General features: G+C 40.0%; 1 protein-coding gene across 1 annotated transcript in view; it reads right to left on the bottom strand.

The window, feature by feature from the left end:
• WDR44 (WD repeat domain 44) overlaps positions 1-16,626 on the bottom strand; it is a 103,654-nt gene that overhangs the window by 15,718 nt on the left and 71,310 nt on the right. The window contains exon 13 of the mRNA XM_003262238.3: positions 1,408-1,521. Within this exon, the coding sequence (XP_003262286.1) occupies positions 1,408-1,521 (114 nt within the window). The remainder of the gene's footprint in view (positions 1-1,407; positions 1,522-16,626) is intronic.

Genomic DNA, 16,626 nt, shown 5'->3' with positions numbered 1-16,626 from the left:
CAGTAAGACCAGGTGGTTTTTAGGCTGGCACCAGTTCTTAAAAACGCACATTACTCACTTGAGACAATTAGGTACCTGGATAGATACTAAATCATATTACTGCTGCCTCCTAAGAGATAGAATGGAAATAAAGTATAAAATGGAAAGAAAGTATAAAAAATTTATGATTTCTTAAATCTTTCAACGTGTCCAACATTTGTTATTTTTGTCATCCTGTTTCCTTGTAGTGATTAGCTATTGTGACACTGGAATGGGCTAGAGAGTAATGCTCCAAAGTCATAGGGTTTGAACCTAAACTCCCGTAACTCCCTAGCTATACGCCTTTAAGCATGTTCTTTAACACGTATGACCCTTGGTTTTTTAAATCCTTGATAAGGAAACATCAACAATCGCGTAAGGTTGTTTTGAGGGTACGAACAGAGCACATGTAAAGTACTTAACTTTTGTCTGTGTCCCCAGTGGCTAAAATGCTACTTGGCAGATAGTGATGATGATGATGATGATGATGACTACTAATATTAACTGAGCATTATTATGTTCTAGGCAAGTGTTTTATATTTACTAGCTCAGTTAATCATTATCATCACTGCTAATATTAATTGAACATGTATTATGTTCTAGGCAAGTGCTTTATATTTACTAGCTCAGTTAATCTTTCCCTATTATAACCCTATGAGGAAGGTATTTTTATTATGTCTATTTTGCAGATGAGGCATGGTGAGGTTAAAAAACTTGCCCAAGGTCACACAACGTAAGGGGCAGACTAGGAAGAATATGTACCTTGGGAGTCTGGCTCCAGAGGTCATTTCTTAACCAGGTGGTAAAATGATCAACAGATATGTTTTGAGTGAATGAAAAGTACTTGGTACATAGCAGGTATAGTTGCACAGGTTCTCAATTTTTTTTTAACTATTACATATTTCCTCCATGAAGGAAACAAGGGAATAGTCAGTGAGATAGGAAGGGAATCTAGAACATACAGTGCTCCAAAATCAAGTAGTTCAAGAAAGATCAACAGCATCAAATCATCAAATGCTAGAGAAAGGTTAAGGAGAATGAGTTCAAAGAAAAGGTATTAATTCTGGTAGGAAGGTGGTTATAACAGTTAATTTTATGTATCAACTTAGCTATACTCAATTATTTAATTATTAAGCTAGTACTCAATTATTTAATCAAACACCAATCTAGTTGTTGCTGTGAAGGTATTCTGTACATGTGATTAATATCTATAATCAGTTGATTTTAAGTAAAGGAGATCACCCTTGACTATGTGGGTGGGCTTCATCCAATCAGTTGAAGGCCTTAAGACAAAAAACAGGTTTCCCAGAGAAGAAATTCTGCTTTAAGACTACAGCATCAGCTGCTTATATGCAGAATTAATATATGATTCAAATAAGAATTTCTTACTTTAGACCATGAAAGATCAAGGAGATCAGCAGTATGTCCTTTATATTTGCAAAATGGCCGTTGCCGAAAGGGTGCATTTTTATCATCAGGGTCTTCATCAGTTCCACTGCATACCTATTTGGATATAAAGATAAACTTTGAAACTGCAGTGTAAAACTAGTTTCACATTCTTCCCACCTCGTCTGTTCTCTCATCATTTTGTATGATGCCTGACTGAAATCTTGAGTCACCAAAAGCAAGCTCCCCTTTATGCTGATTTACTACTTAGCACCTCTTCCTTTCATCTCCTTGCCCTAACAAACCGGGGTCATCCCTGAAGACATCGTGCTATCACAATCTTTTCCCTCCCTAATAGAGCCCCCACTTTATCCTTTTTCTAAGCATCTGTTCCTTCAGGAGAGGTGACGGCCAGTACCAGCGAGTGAATCATGATTGGTCTAAACTAATGAAGATTAGCTGATTTCCCTTCCCAGTGATGACTGGTTAGGCATGTGGTACAATTTCCATGAATTAGACATCGCGCAAAGTTTATGGGGTGGGGATGAGGGGAGGCTTCTAGAGAGATTTTCTCACCCTTAAAGAGAGGCACACTAATAGGACTCCTCCTTTCCTGCATCTGAACATTGCTGTCTTCATGTGACAACTAAGACTGTAGCAGCCATCTTAAGACCATAGTGTAAAAAGCCGAAAGGAACAAAACAAAGAGTACAAAGCAGGGAGATAGTAGGACGATGCTACTGAGCTGCTGAATTAACTAACCCTGGAACCGCCTTACCTCCAGAGTTGCTTCCTCATTGTTTAAGCCATTTTCAGTTGGATTTCTGTTATTTGAAGTCAAAAGCATACTGACAGAGGTAGGTAGAAAATAATGCCATACATGTGTACTGTGCATCTAGTTACCACATGCTTTCGTATTCATTATCTGAATTCTAACAATTCTTTGAGGTAGGTATTAACAGTATAAAGATAAAGAAATTAGTAAAAACAAACAAACAAACAAAAAAAACACACACAAAACCCCTGAGGATCAAAGAGGTTAAAATAATATATTAAAGGCTACACAGCCACCTGTGAACAGCAGAACCAAAGCAGTAATACAAGTCATCCAATTGTAAGTCCAAAGTTTGTCCTTCAAATGTTTTACATGACATAGCATGAGCAAGAACAGAGGGTTAGCTAAGCCTTGCATATTTAGGGAAAGGTAGGTAGGATGATGAGGGCAGAGAAAACAGTATATGGAGATGTAGTCAGAAATTAGGGTAGAAAGGTACTTTGGGATCACATTTAAAAAGGCCTCGGCCAGTCACGGTGGCTCATGCCTGTAATCCCGGCATTTTGGGAGGCCGAGACAGGCGGATCACCTGAGGTTGGTAGTTCGAGATCAGCCTGACCAACATGGAGAAACCCCGTCCCTACTAAAAACACAGTATTAGCCGGGCATGGTGGCGCATGTCAGTAATCCCAGCTACTTGGGAGGCTAAGGCAGGAGAATCGCTTGAACCCGGGAGGCGGAGGTTGCGGTGAGCTGAGATCATGCCATTGCACTCCAGCATGGGCCACAAGAGTGAAACTCTGTCTCCAAAAATACATAAATAAAATAAAATAAAATAAAATAAATAATAAAAAGGCCTCAAATTTGTGGCTTAAAAGTTCAGACATGGAGAGCCAACACAGGTTTCTGAGAGAAAAAAAACACCACCATCTTACCGGTGATTCAGAAAAAGAACTCTGGGCAGTAATGTAAAAGATGGTTTGGAGAGAGCGTTGAGGCAGGAAAAGCAGTCAATAAGTTTAAGTAAGAATAATGAGGGCTTGAATTAGGTCAGTGGCATGGGGATAGATTAAAAAGTACCATTATTATTCGTGTAGGACTTTACAGTTTATAAAAAACATCTTCACATCAACCATGGAGGTAGACCACCAACACAGACTCCTGTAACCTTTGCCAAGCACTTCTAATGCTAGATGACTACCATCCTCGCCCCCCTCAATTTTGCTACCAGACTAGTGAGCACTGCTGGGAGACATACAGCTAAACAGGCTTCCCTCATTACATACAAATCAGATTCGGAGTTTCACTCTTGTTGCCCATGCTGGAGCGCAATGGCAAGATCTTGGCTCACTGCAACCTCTGTCTCCCAGGTTCAAGCCATTCTACTGCCTCAGCTTCCCAAGTAGCTGAGATTACAGGCACATGCCACCACACCTGGTTAATTTTTTATATTTTTGGTAGACACAGGGTTTCACCATGTTGGCCAGGCAGGTCTTGAACTCCTGACCTCAGGTGATCCACCCACCTCAGCCTCCCAAAGTGCTGGGATTACAGGCATGAGCCACCATGACCAGACTAAATTGTTTCTGTTTTTTTTTTCTTTCTAGACGGAGTCTCACTCTGTTGCCCAGGCTGGAGTGCAGTGGCTAACTGCAACCTCTGCCCCCCCGGGTTCAAGCGATTCTCCTGCCTCAGACTCCCGAGTAGCTGGGATTATAGGCGCCTGCCACCGTGCCCAGCTAATTTTTGTATTTTTAGTAGAGACGGGGTTTCACCATCTTGGCAGGCTGGTCTTGAAATCCTGACCTCATGATCCACCTGCCTCAGCCTCCCAAAGTGCTGGGATTACAGGTGTGAGCCACCACACCCAGCCTGAATTTTTTAAGTTATAAAGTAATACATGATCAGTGTAGACAATTTGGAAAACAAAAAAAAACAGAAAAATTAAAATCACCCCAAACCTGCTAACATTTTGTCTCTTTTCAATCTTTCATTTTTAAAAAATGTATTTGAAATCACATTGAACATGAAATTTACCAATCTTCCTATTTTACCATGAGCATTTTCTGCATTTCATGCTTTGAAAACATTTAGTAGCTGCATAATATGGATGCATCACAATTAATCATTCTTCCTTTGTTGGTCACTTAGACATTTCCAACTTTTCTGCTAATAAAAACAGTAATTCGGCCAGGCGTGGTGGTTCATGCCTGTAATCCCAGCACTTTGGGAGGCTGAGGCAGCCGGATCACCTGAGGTCAGGAGTTGGAGACCAGCCTGGCCAACATGGTGAAACTCCATCTCTACTAAAAATACAAAAATTAGCCGGGCGTGGTGCACACCTGTAATCCCAGCTACTTGGGAGGCTGAGGCAGGAGAATCACTAGAATCTGAGCGAGACTCCATCTCAAAAACAAACAAACAAACAAAACAAAAAACAAACAAATAAAACCCAGCAATTCAATGAATGCCCTGGAACGTGAATCTTTGAATCTTTATCCATATTTGACTATTTCCTTTTTTTTTTTTTTTTTTTTTTTTTTTTTGAGACTGAGTTTCGCTCTGTCACCCAGGCTGGAGTGCAGTGGCACGATCTTGGCTCACTGCAACCTCTGAATCCTGGGTTCAAGCAATCCTCCTGCTTCAGCCTCCCGAGAACCTGGGATTATAGGCACACGGCACCCCACCCATCTAATTTTTGTATTTTTAGTAGAGATAGGGTTCCACTATGTTGGCCAGGCTGGTCTCGAACTCCTGATCTCAAGTGATCCACCTGCCTCAGCCTCCCAAAGCGCTGGGATTACACACGTGAGCCACTGTGCCTGGCCTATTTCCTTATCCTTATATTAGGGTTATTAATGGGTCAAAAAGTTTAAACCTGAAACTTTTATAGTCTCTGTTTCTTTTTATGTTTTGAATTAAAAAATAATACTTCTTAAGTTCCAGGATACATGTGCAGAATGTGCAGGTTTGTTACATAAACGTGTGCCAGGGTGGTTTGCTGCACCTATCAACCCATCACCTAGGTATTAAGCCCCACATGCATTGGCTATTTTTCCTGATGCTCTCCCTCCTCCCATCCCCCTGACAGGCCCCAGTGTGTGTTGTTCCCCTCCCTGTGTCCATGTGTTCTCATTGTTCAGCTCCTACTTATAAGTGACAACATGTGGCATTTGGTTTTCTGTTCCTGCATTAGTTTGTTGAGGATAATGGCTTCCAGTTCCATCCGTGTCCCTGCAAAGGACATGCTCTCATTCCTTTGTATGGCTGCATAGTATTCCATGGTGTATATGTACCACATTTTCTTTATCCAATCTATCATTGATAGGCATTTTTGTTGATTCAATGTCTTTGCTATATGGAATAGTGCTGCAATGAACATATGCCTGCATGTATCTTTATAACAGAATGATTTCTATTCCTTTGGGTATATACCCAGTAATGGGATTGCTGGGTCAAATGATATTTCTGGTTCTAGGTCTTTGAGGAATTGCCACACTGTCTTCCACAATGGTTGAACTAATTTACATTCCCCTCTTCCATTTGTTTTAATAAAAGTAGGTAAGCATAAAAGAAAACTTTAGAAAAACAGAGTATAAAGAATCAAAAGATGTAAAATCCTGTCACTCAGAGATAAAGAATATTATCAATAATTTAGCATATTTCCTTAAAGTATTTTATCTATAAATATTTATAGGGCCAGGCACGGTAGTTCGTCCCTGTAATCCCAGTGCTTTGGGAGGCTGAGGCAGGAGGATTGCTTGAGGCCAGGAGTTTGAGATCAGCCTGGACAACACAGTAAGACTGTCTCTACAAAAATAATCATTATTATTACTATTTTTTGAGATGGAATCTTGCTCTGTCACTCAGGCTGGAGTGCAGTGGTGCAATCTTGGCTCACTGCAACCTCTGCCTCCTGGGTTCAGGCGATTCTCATGCCTCAGCCTCCCAAGTAGCTGAGATTACAGGTGGCTGTCACCATACCCAGCTACTTTTTGTATTTTTAGTAAAGACGGGGTTTCACCATGTTGGCTAGGCTGGTCTTGAACTCCTGATATCAACTGATCCACCCACCTCGGCCTCCCAAAGTGCCAGGATTACAAGTGTAATAAGCCACTGTGCCTAGCCCAAAAATTATTTTTTAATTAAAAAAACAGGCCAGGCACGGTGGCTCACGCCTGTTATCTCAGCACTTCGGGAGGCCGAGGTGGGCAGATCATGAGGTCAGGAGATCGAGACTATCCTGGCTAACACGGTGAAACCTCGTCTCTACTAAAAATACAAAGAAATTAGCTGGGCGTGGTGGCGGGCGCCTGCAGTCCCAGCTACTCAGGAGGCTGAGGCAGGAGAATAGCGTGAACCTGGGAGGCAGAGCTTGCAGTGAGCCAAGATCGCGCCACTGCACTCCAGCCTGGACGAGAGTGAAAAAAAAAAAAAAAAAAAGATTTCTGCCCTCACGGAGCTTACTTCGTGGTGAAGAGGATGTACTGAGATGGCTAGAGCAGTTTCTCTCAATAATATGAACTAATGAGTTAGTTACAGATGTCTGCCCATTTTGCTGGGCGTGGTGGCTCATGCCTGTAATCCCAGCACTTTGGGAGGCTGAGGCGGGCGGATCACGAGATTGAGCCTATCCTGGCTAACATGGTGAAACCCCGTCTCTACTAAAAATACAAAAAATTAGCCAGGCGTGGTGGGAGGCGCCTGCAGTCCCAGCTACTTGGGAGGCTGAGGCAGGAGAATGGCGTGAACCCGGGAGGTGGAGCTTGCAGTAGCCAAGATCGCGCCACTGCACTCCAGCCTGGGTGACAGAGTGAGACTCCATCTCCAAAAAAAAAAAAAAAAAAAGGCCAGGCATGGTGGTGCTTGCCTGTAGCACAAGCTGCCCAGAAGACTGAAGTGGGAGGATTGCTTGAACCCAGAATTTGAGGTCACAATGTGCTATGATGGTACCACAGCACTCCAGCATGGGTGACAGAGGGAGACTCTTATCCCTTAAAATATATATGTATATTTATAGGTACTTTTTAGTCAAAATTGTGGTAATATTGTATCCAATTTTACATTCTGCTTTCTTCACTTTATGTTTTATTGTGACCATTTTTAACATCATTAAATAGTCTTTGAAAACAATTTAAGGACTGCATGTATTTTACTGCACGGGTTATACCAGTTTTTATTTTCCAACTGTTAGAAATTTAGGTTGTTCAAATTTTAGCTATTATGAGAACACTAAAATGAGAATCTTTTTACTTATCTTTCAGAATATCTAATAATTTTTGGTTTGTTTTTGTTTTTTGTTCCATTTTTTGGTATTTATTTTTTCTTGATTATTCCTTTATGATAAATTATTAAAGGTAGAATTACCAAGTAAAATGTTATATACATATATTTTTCTTTTTTTTTTTTGAGATAGGATCTTGTTCTGTCGCCCAGGCTAGAGTGCAGTGGCATGGCCTTGGCTCACTGTAACCTCCGCCTCCTGGACTCCAGCGATCCTTTCACCCCAGCCTCCTGAGTAGGTGGGACCACAGGCATGTGCCACCACACTCAGCTAATTTTTTTTTGTGTTTATTGGAGAGACAGGGTCTCTCTTTGTTGCCTGGACTGGTCTTGAACTCCTGGGCTCAAGTGATCCTCCCACCTTGGCCTCTTAAAGTGCTGGGATTACAGGCATGAGCCACCATGCCCGGCCACTGTCTACTTTTTATTATGGGCATTTTAAATATATACAAAAGTAGATGGAAGAGTATAACGAACTCCATATAATATATTGAACCCCATGCATCCATCACCTGCTTTAACAATTATCAAAATTTTACCTACTTTATCAATCTTCCCATTTTTGTTTATTTTTGCTGCAGCATTGAAAGCAAGATCTAGACACTAATAATTTTATCAGTAGATACTTCTATATATACCTCTGATAACCCTTCTTTTAAATATGATTACTGTGCCATTCTCATATCTAAAAAATACTATTTATATCATCTAGTATCTAATCCATACTCAAATGTTCTAATTATCTAAAGATTTTCTTTTTGAGACGGAGTCTCGCTCTGTTGCCCAGGCTGGAGTGCAGTGGCGCCATCTCAGCTCACTGCAACCTCCGCCTCCTGGGTTCAAGTGATTCTCCTGCCTCGGCCTCTCGAGTAGATGGGTCTACAGGCACACGCCACCACACCCAGCTAATTTTTTTGTACTTTTAGTAGAGACGGGGTTTCACCATGTTGGCCAGGCTGGTCTCTAACTCCTGACCTCAGGTGATCCATCTGCCTGGGCCTCCCAAAGTGCTGGGATTACAGGCATGGGCTACCACACCCGGCCTATCTAAAGATATTATAAAGTTGGATTGCTATGGAAAATTTAAGGCTTCTGACATTCATTAGCACATACAATATGTAGCAGATATACTGTATTGCTTATTTGGAATACCAGAATTAACAAGACATTTCTTATCTTTTTTTTTTTGAGATGGAGTCTTGCTCCATCACCTAGGTTGGAGTGCAGTGGCGTGATCTTGGCTCACTGCAACCTCCACCTCCCAGGTTCAAGTGGTTCTCCTGTCTCAGCCTCCCAAGGAGCTGGGAATACAGGCACCTGCCACCACACCCAGCTAATTTTTGTATTTTTAGTAGAGACAGGGTTTCACCTTGTTGGTCAGGCTGGTCTCGAACTCCTGACCTCAGGTGATCCGCCCACCTTGGCCTCCCAAAGTGCTGGAATTACAGGCATAAGCCACTGTGCCTGGTCCTTATCTTCTTATAGTTTGTTCTCAGTATAGAAGTCAGAATGATCCTTTTAAAATAAATCAGATTATGTCATTCTCTGTTTGAAAACCCACTGATTCCCATCTTACTTAGAGCAAAAGCCAAAATCCTTGCAATGTCCTACATGTTCTGATCCCTGCATCGATACCTCTATGTTTTCCTTTTCTATTTTCCTCTCCTTCTCACTCACTGGCTCCAGCTGCCCTTGCTGCTGTTTTTTGAGCACACCAGAACTCCTGCCTTATAGCAGCTTCACTTGCTGCTCTCTCTACCTGGAATGGTCTTATCATATGATCATTTCCTTACCTCCTTCATACTTTGCTCGAACAACAACTTCTCAGTGAAGCTTTGCTCACCCACCTTATTTACTCCCTGCCATCCCACTTTGTTTTACTTTTCTTCACAAAACTGATTACCTTTGGAGATACACATGCAAAAAAATGAAATTGGACTCTTACATTACACCACATACAAAAATAAACTCAAAATGTATTAAATACTTAAATGTAAGGCCTGAAGCTGTAAAACTCCTAGAAGAAAACAGGAAAAAAGCTTCTTGACATTGAACTTGGCAATGATTTCTTGGATATGACACCACAAGCACCAGCAGCAAAAGCAAAAATAGACAAATGGGACTGTATCAAATTAAAAAGCTTCTGCACAACAAAAGAAACAACCATCAACATGAAAAGGCAACTTACAGAATGGGAGAAAATATTTGCAAACCGTATATCTAATGAATGGTTAATATCTAAAATATGTAAGAAACTCCTACAACTGAATGTCAAAAACCCCAAAATTCAAACAAATAACCCAATTTTTAAAATAGGCAAAGGACCTAAATAGACATTTCTCCAAAGAAGACATACAAATGGCCAATGAGTACATGAAAAGGTGCTCAACATCACCAATTAATCAGGTGATTTGATTTCCAAATCAAAACCACAATGATAGATCACCTCACGCCTGTTAGGATGACCATTATATATATATATAAATATATAAAAATATATAAAAATATATATATATAAACATATATAAATATATAAATATATATAAACATATATAAATATATAAATATATATAAACATATATAAATATATATAAATATATAAATATATATAAACATATATAAATATATATATAAATATATATAAATATATATAAATATATATAAATATATATAAATATATATATAAATATATATAAATATATATAAATATATATATAAATATATATAAATATATATAAATATATATAAATATATATAAATATATATAAATATATATAAATATATATAAATATATATAAATATATATATAAATATATATATAAATATATATATAAATATATATATAAATATATATATAAATATATATATAAATATATATAAATATACATATATAAATATATATATAAATATATATAAATATATATATAAATATATATAAATATATATATATAAATATATATATAAATATATATAAATATACATATATAAATATATATATAAATATATATAAATATATATATAAATATATATAAATATATATATAAATATATATAAATATATATAAATATATATAAAAGATAACAAGTATTAGTGAAGATGTGGATAAAATGAAACCCTGTACACTGTCGATGGGAATGTAAACTGGTGCACCTACTAGGAAAACCAGTATGAAAGTTCCTGAAAAAACTTAAAATAGAACTACCATATGATCCTGCAATTCCACTTCTGGGTATATATTTAAAGTAAATAAAATCTGTATGTCAGAGAGGTATCTGAACTCCCATGTTCACTGCAGCATTATTCACAATAGCCTAGACATGGAAACAACCTACATGTCCATTGACAGATGAATGGATAAAGAAAATGTGGCATATACACACAACAGAATACTATTCAGTCATAAAAAGAAAATCCTGGCATTTGTGATAACATGAATGAAACTGGAAGACATTATGCTAAGTGAAATTAAGCCAGATACTTTTTGGACAAATACTACATAATGCCACTTATATGATGAATCTAGAAACATCAAACTCATAGAAGCAGAGTAGAACAGTGATTGCGAGGGCCTGCGGCTGGCGAAACAGGTGGTATTAGTCAAAGGGCACAAAGTTTCACTTTCAAAATGATTAAGTTTGAGAGATCTATTATATAGCACAGTGCCTATGGTTTACAATACTGTATCGTATACTTAATAAATAAGAGGATGAGAATAAACTTTTATAGGTGATGCTTGGGTTATGGCACAGACTGTGGTGATGGTTTCATGCTTGTATACTTATCTCCAAACTCATTAAGTTCTATATAATAAATATATACAGCTTTTTGAATACCAATCATACCTCAATAAAGTGGTTTAAAAAATTAACTTATAGCCTAGCGCAGTGGCTCACGCTTGTAATCCCAACACTTTGGGAGGCCAAGGCGAGTGGATCACTTGAGGTCAGGAGTTCGAGACCTGCCTGATCAACATGGTGAAACCCCATCTCTACTAAATACAAAAAAAATTAGCCGGGAGTGGTGGTGCATGCCTGTAATCCCAGCTACTTGGGAGGCTGAGGCAGGGGAATTGCTTGAACCCAGGAGGCAGAGGTTGCAGTGAGCCAAGATTGTGCCACTGCACTCCAGCCTAGGCAACAATAGTGAAACTCTATCTAAAAAAAAAAAAACTGTATATTATAAAATTTACTTATTTTCTGTCTTCTTCCACTAGAATGTATGCTCCATTCTATTTGTCTCTTGTTCACAGATATTTTTGTCTCTTTTGTTCACTTACTATATCTCTAGCTCCTAGAACAGTGATTAATAAAAATAGTAGGCACTTAATATCTGTAGACTGAATGAAGACATAGTCCCAGACCTCAAGATGTCAACCACTGGAGCATAATGGTTAAAAACATAAGCTCTAGAGACAGAGCAGGGTTCTAATTCTGATGCTATGACTGTGAAATTGTTGAGTTACTTAACAGCTCTAAACCTTCATTTGTAAAGTGAGGCTATTAATAGTACCAAGACAAATCTGTATCAAATACTGCATACCGACATTTCACAAAAATTCTCTCACTCCCTTATAGTTAACTTCCTTTACCCAAGTCCTAGATTCTAATGATATACTCTCAGAAATTTTTTTTTTTTTTTTTTTTGAGACGGAGTTTTGCTCTTGTCGCCCAGGCTGGAGTGCAATGGTGCGATCTCGGCTGACTGCAACCTCTGCCTCCCGGTTCAAGCAATTCTCCTGCTCCAGCCTCCTGAGTAGCTGGGATTATAGGCACATGCCACCATGCCCAGCTAATTTTCGTATTTTTAGTAGAGATCGGGTTTCACCATGTTGGCCAAGCTGGTCTTGAACACTTGACCTCAGGTGATCCATCTGCCTTGGCCTCTTCAAAGTGCTAGGATTACAGGCATGAGCCATCGCGCCTGGCCCTAAAAAATTTATTCAAGACAGGGTCTTGCTCTGTTACCCAGGCTGGAGTGCAGTGGTGATCACAGCTTACTGTAACTTCAAACTCCTGAGCTCAGGTGATCCTCATGCCTCAGCCTCTGAGGTAGCTGGACTACAGGTACATGCCACCACGCTTGGCTATTTTTTTTTAAATAGAGACATAGTCTTGTTACGTTACCCAGACTGGTCTCAAACTCCTGGACTCAAGCAATCCTCCTGCCTGGGCCTCCCAAAGTGCTGGGATTATAGGCATGAGCCACTGCACCTGGCCTATTCTCAAAAATTTTAAGCAGCAGTTAAATGCTATAACACCTATGCTAATGTTCCCTAGTCATGCACATTAAACATAAATTTGCAAGAAAAACATTAATTTCTAGGTAAACAGCATACTTACAGCTTCTAGTATCAAAAATAAATTTTATACTTATTAAAATGGATACAGTATATTCATATTTGCAATCTGATACAATTATCAATTCTTAGAAGCCATGAGGTCTAATAGTCTCTGCAAAACCCAACTATTAAAAAAATCCCTACTTTATAAGTGTCTAAAATAATGGAGCATATTAAACATGCATCTCTTCCTGTCTTTCTTACATTTACTGAGCTAATTTTGAAAATTAACAGAAACAGAAAACAGCCAGAATTCTAGGCTTGGCATTACCAATGCATAGGTGAGTGATCTTGGGTACATCACTCTGTATGTTCAACTGTACAATACTTTTATATATTATATTTCACACAGATGCTAAGACAAAAGACTGAAAAAGTACTTCAAAAGAGATGAAAAAGATATCACTATCATAAGAAAAAAAAAGAATACACACATCAGGAACATAAACTCCATTGTGTTTACTGTGCCTCACTGTGGCTAGCACTAGGTTAAAAGATAATTCCTGGTGTCAAACTCTAATGGCATGTGAAATAGAAACCTCTTTTAACTGTCCCCAAATAAAATGACAGAAGGGAAACAAACCCCAAATGATCTCTTCCCGAAAACAATGGATATAAATATTATTTCTCATGTAAAAAGGCTTTGTATTCAATAAAATTGTGAGTTACTTAGGTCTGTTTGGGGTTAGATGGATGTAGTTAAGGATCTATAAGTAGGATTGCTGAAATAAGCACAATAAAAGATACTACAGATAGTGTCTATTTTTAATAGTAATCAATGCCTGGAAACTGTATGGTAAATTAAACTAATAAAGCAAGCCCTTTTCCCTAAAGCAAAGCAGTTAAAATTATCACTGCTACATTAGTCAGTGAGGCTTTATGGAGGAAGTGGGCCATGAAGAATGGGCATGCTTTGAATAGAAAGATGATCAAGGCATCCAAATAAGGGGAACAATAGGAATAAAGGTCCACAGGCAGGCAGGAATTCAACATGATTACAGGCCTGCTACAATCAGGAATGGAATTAGATTCCAAGGATACTAAAATCTGTGAAGTACAGTTCTTTGCCTTCAATCAGCCCAGAGCCTAGCCAGGCAGACTAACAAGAAAGACTTGGTAATATCAGTATAAAAGTACCTATGATGTACTATTACAATACAAATGAAGAACAATTTTACCTGCTGGATTTGGGGAAAATAATAAGATATTTGAGCTGAATCTTGAAAGATAAGTAGGGCTTTGCCCTGTGAAGGCAAAGCAAACAACAGGGACAGAGACATGAAAGTGAAAGTGCTTAGTGTACGGACCCGTATCAGGCATGGCTGGTAGGATGCACTGGCACTAGGGAATTGGAACTGAGTCAAAAGTTAAGATTAGGCAATATAGGGAAGAATCTTATTGCAGAGGAGATAAAGGGCTGTCAAAAGATTTTAAACCACAAGGCTGGGCATGGTGGCTCACACCTGTAATCCCAGCACTTTGGGGGGGCCGAGGTGGGAGGATCACTTGAGGTCAGGAGTTTAAGACCAGCCTGGCCAACATGGTGAAACCCTATCTCTACTAAAAACACAAAAATTAGCTGGGCATGGTGGTGAGTGCCTGTAATCCCAGTTATTTGGGAGGCTGAGGCAGGAGAACCCCTTGAACCAGGGAGGCAGAGGTTGCAAATGAGCCGAGATCATGCCACTGCACTCCAGCCTCAGCGACAGAGCGAGACTGTCTCAAAAAAAAGAAAAAAAAATTTTAAACCACACAATGGCACAGTCAATCTGTTTTGAAAAACCTGGCTAGCTGGTAGCAGTGTAGAAAATGAATTGGGTAGAGACCAGAGGCAGAAAAAACAATTAGGAGACTATGGCAAGCATTTAAATGAGTGTTGAAGACCTAGACGATGTGTGTGACAATTAGGGATGAGGGGGTAAGTTCCACAGGTATTTGTGAGTGGGGGTAGAGTGGCTAGGAATTTGTTACTAATTTGAAATGTGGGTAAGGAAGAAAAAGTAATGGAGTATTTTTGATTGAGTTAAAAAGGTAACTTGTAGATGTTGATGCCACTAAACAAGGTTCAGAAGTGAGGAGAAGCAGGTTTGTGGGTGAATGATGAAAATATTTCAATGAATGATCATAAAGATGACAGATTTAAGTTTAAAGTAGCAATAATTACAGTAAGTTTAAATGGCATAAATGTACCAATTAAAAAACAGAAACTGGCAGAGTGGTTAAAAAAACATGGTCTAACTATATGCTATCTCTAAGAAACATTTTAAACACAATGGGATGCCATCATGGCAGACAGGAGGCAGGACTAGATTGCAGCTCCTACTCAGATGGACAGAGCAGCATGCGGAGGCTCACACCATGAATTTTAGCTGTAGATCAACTCCAAGAAAGAACCAGGAATCCCAAGAGAACCCACAGACCCTCTGAAGGAAGCAGAATGCTCCTGCAGGATGCAGGAGACACCCCAAATACTCTGAGTGCTCAAACTGCAGAAGTGGGAGAGGGAGATCCTCCTCTCCCGAACACACACCCCCAATGGGGAAACTGAACGTCTGTTTGCAGGAGAAGTTTCTGACCTTACCTGGAGCTGAGTCAATTTAGAGAGCCCAGCGAAATATAGAAGTAGAGGAAGCAGCAGGAAAGCCCTGGGAGCTCACTGGGTCTTCAAGCAGGCCATTCCTGCCTGGCACCACAGGGATCCTTCGGGAGGGCAGCCAGAGGAATAGGAGGGGAAACACTATAGGGAGAAGGAAGTCTCCAGCTGAACTTTGTAACAATTTGAACTGGCAAGAAGCCTCCTGGCCAGAAAGGGGAGGGCACGAATCTGGTGTGCAGACTCCATAGGTCGGGGAAGAACCAAGCCTTTTTGTTTTGCATCTGGGAGGTGGGTAGCCTGGGGCAAGTTCTCAGGCCCAGATCCCATACTGCCTGGAAACAGACTTGGGGCTGTTGAGGGGGCATGGTGGGAGTGAGACTGGCCCTTCGGTTTGCGTGGGAGCTGGGTGAGGCCTGTGACTGCCAGCTTTCACCCGCTTCCCTGACAACCTGCATGACTCAGCAGAGGCAGCCATAATCCTCCTAGGTACGCAACTTCATTGACCTGGGAACATCACATCCATCCCCCACAGCAGCATCAGCAAGACCCAACCAAGGAGATTCTGAGCTCAGACACACCTAGCCCTGCCCCCGCCTGATGGGCCTTCCTTATCCACCCTAGTAGCTGAAGACAAAGGGCATATACTCTTGAGAGTTCTAGGGCCCCACCCACCACCATTTCCAATCCATACTACCATAGCTTGATGCTCTTTGGAAAGTGCCACCTCCCAGCAGAAGGCCAACCAGCACAAAAATAGAACATTAAACCACCAAAGCTAAGAACCCTCACAGAGTCCATTTCACCCCTCTGCCACTTCCACTGATACAGGTGCTGGTATCCACGGCTGAGAGACCCATAGACGGTTCACATCACAGGACTCTCTGCAGACAACCTCCAGTACCAGCTCAGAGCTGGGTAGACTTGCTGGGTGGCTAGACCCAGAAGAGAGATAACAATCACTGCAGCTCGGCTCACAGGAAGCCACATCCATAGGAAAAAGGGAAGAGTACTATATCAAGGGAACACCCCGTGGGACAAACGAATCTGAACAACAGCCTTCAGCCCTAGACTCTGACAGAGCCTACCCAAATGAGAAGGAACCAGAAAACCAACTCTGGTAATATGACAAAACAAGGCTCTTTAACAACCCCCCAAAAATCACACTAGTTCATCAGCAATGCATCCAAACCAATAAGAAATCTCTGATTTACCTGAAAAAGAATTCAGGAG

The sequence above is a fragment of the Nomascus leucogenys genome, chromosome X, assembly GCF_006542625.1.
Source record: "Nomascus leucogenys isolate Asia chromosome X, Asia_NLE_v1, whole genome shotgun sequence".
Taxonomy (NCBI): domain Eukaryota; kingdom Metazoa; phylum Chordata; class Mammalia; order Primates; family Hylobatidae; genus Nomascus; species Nomascus leucogenys.
Note: the sequence above shows the minus strand (reverse complement) of the source record. Positions and strands in the feature narration are given on the sequence as shown.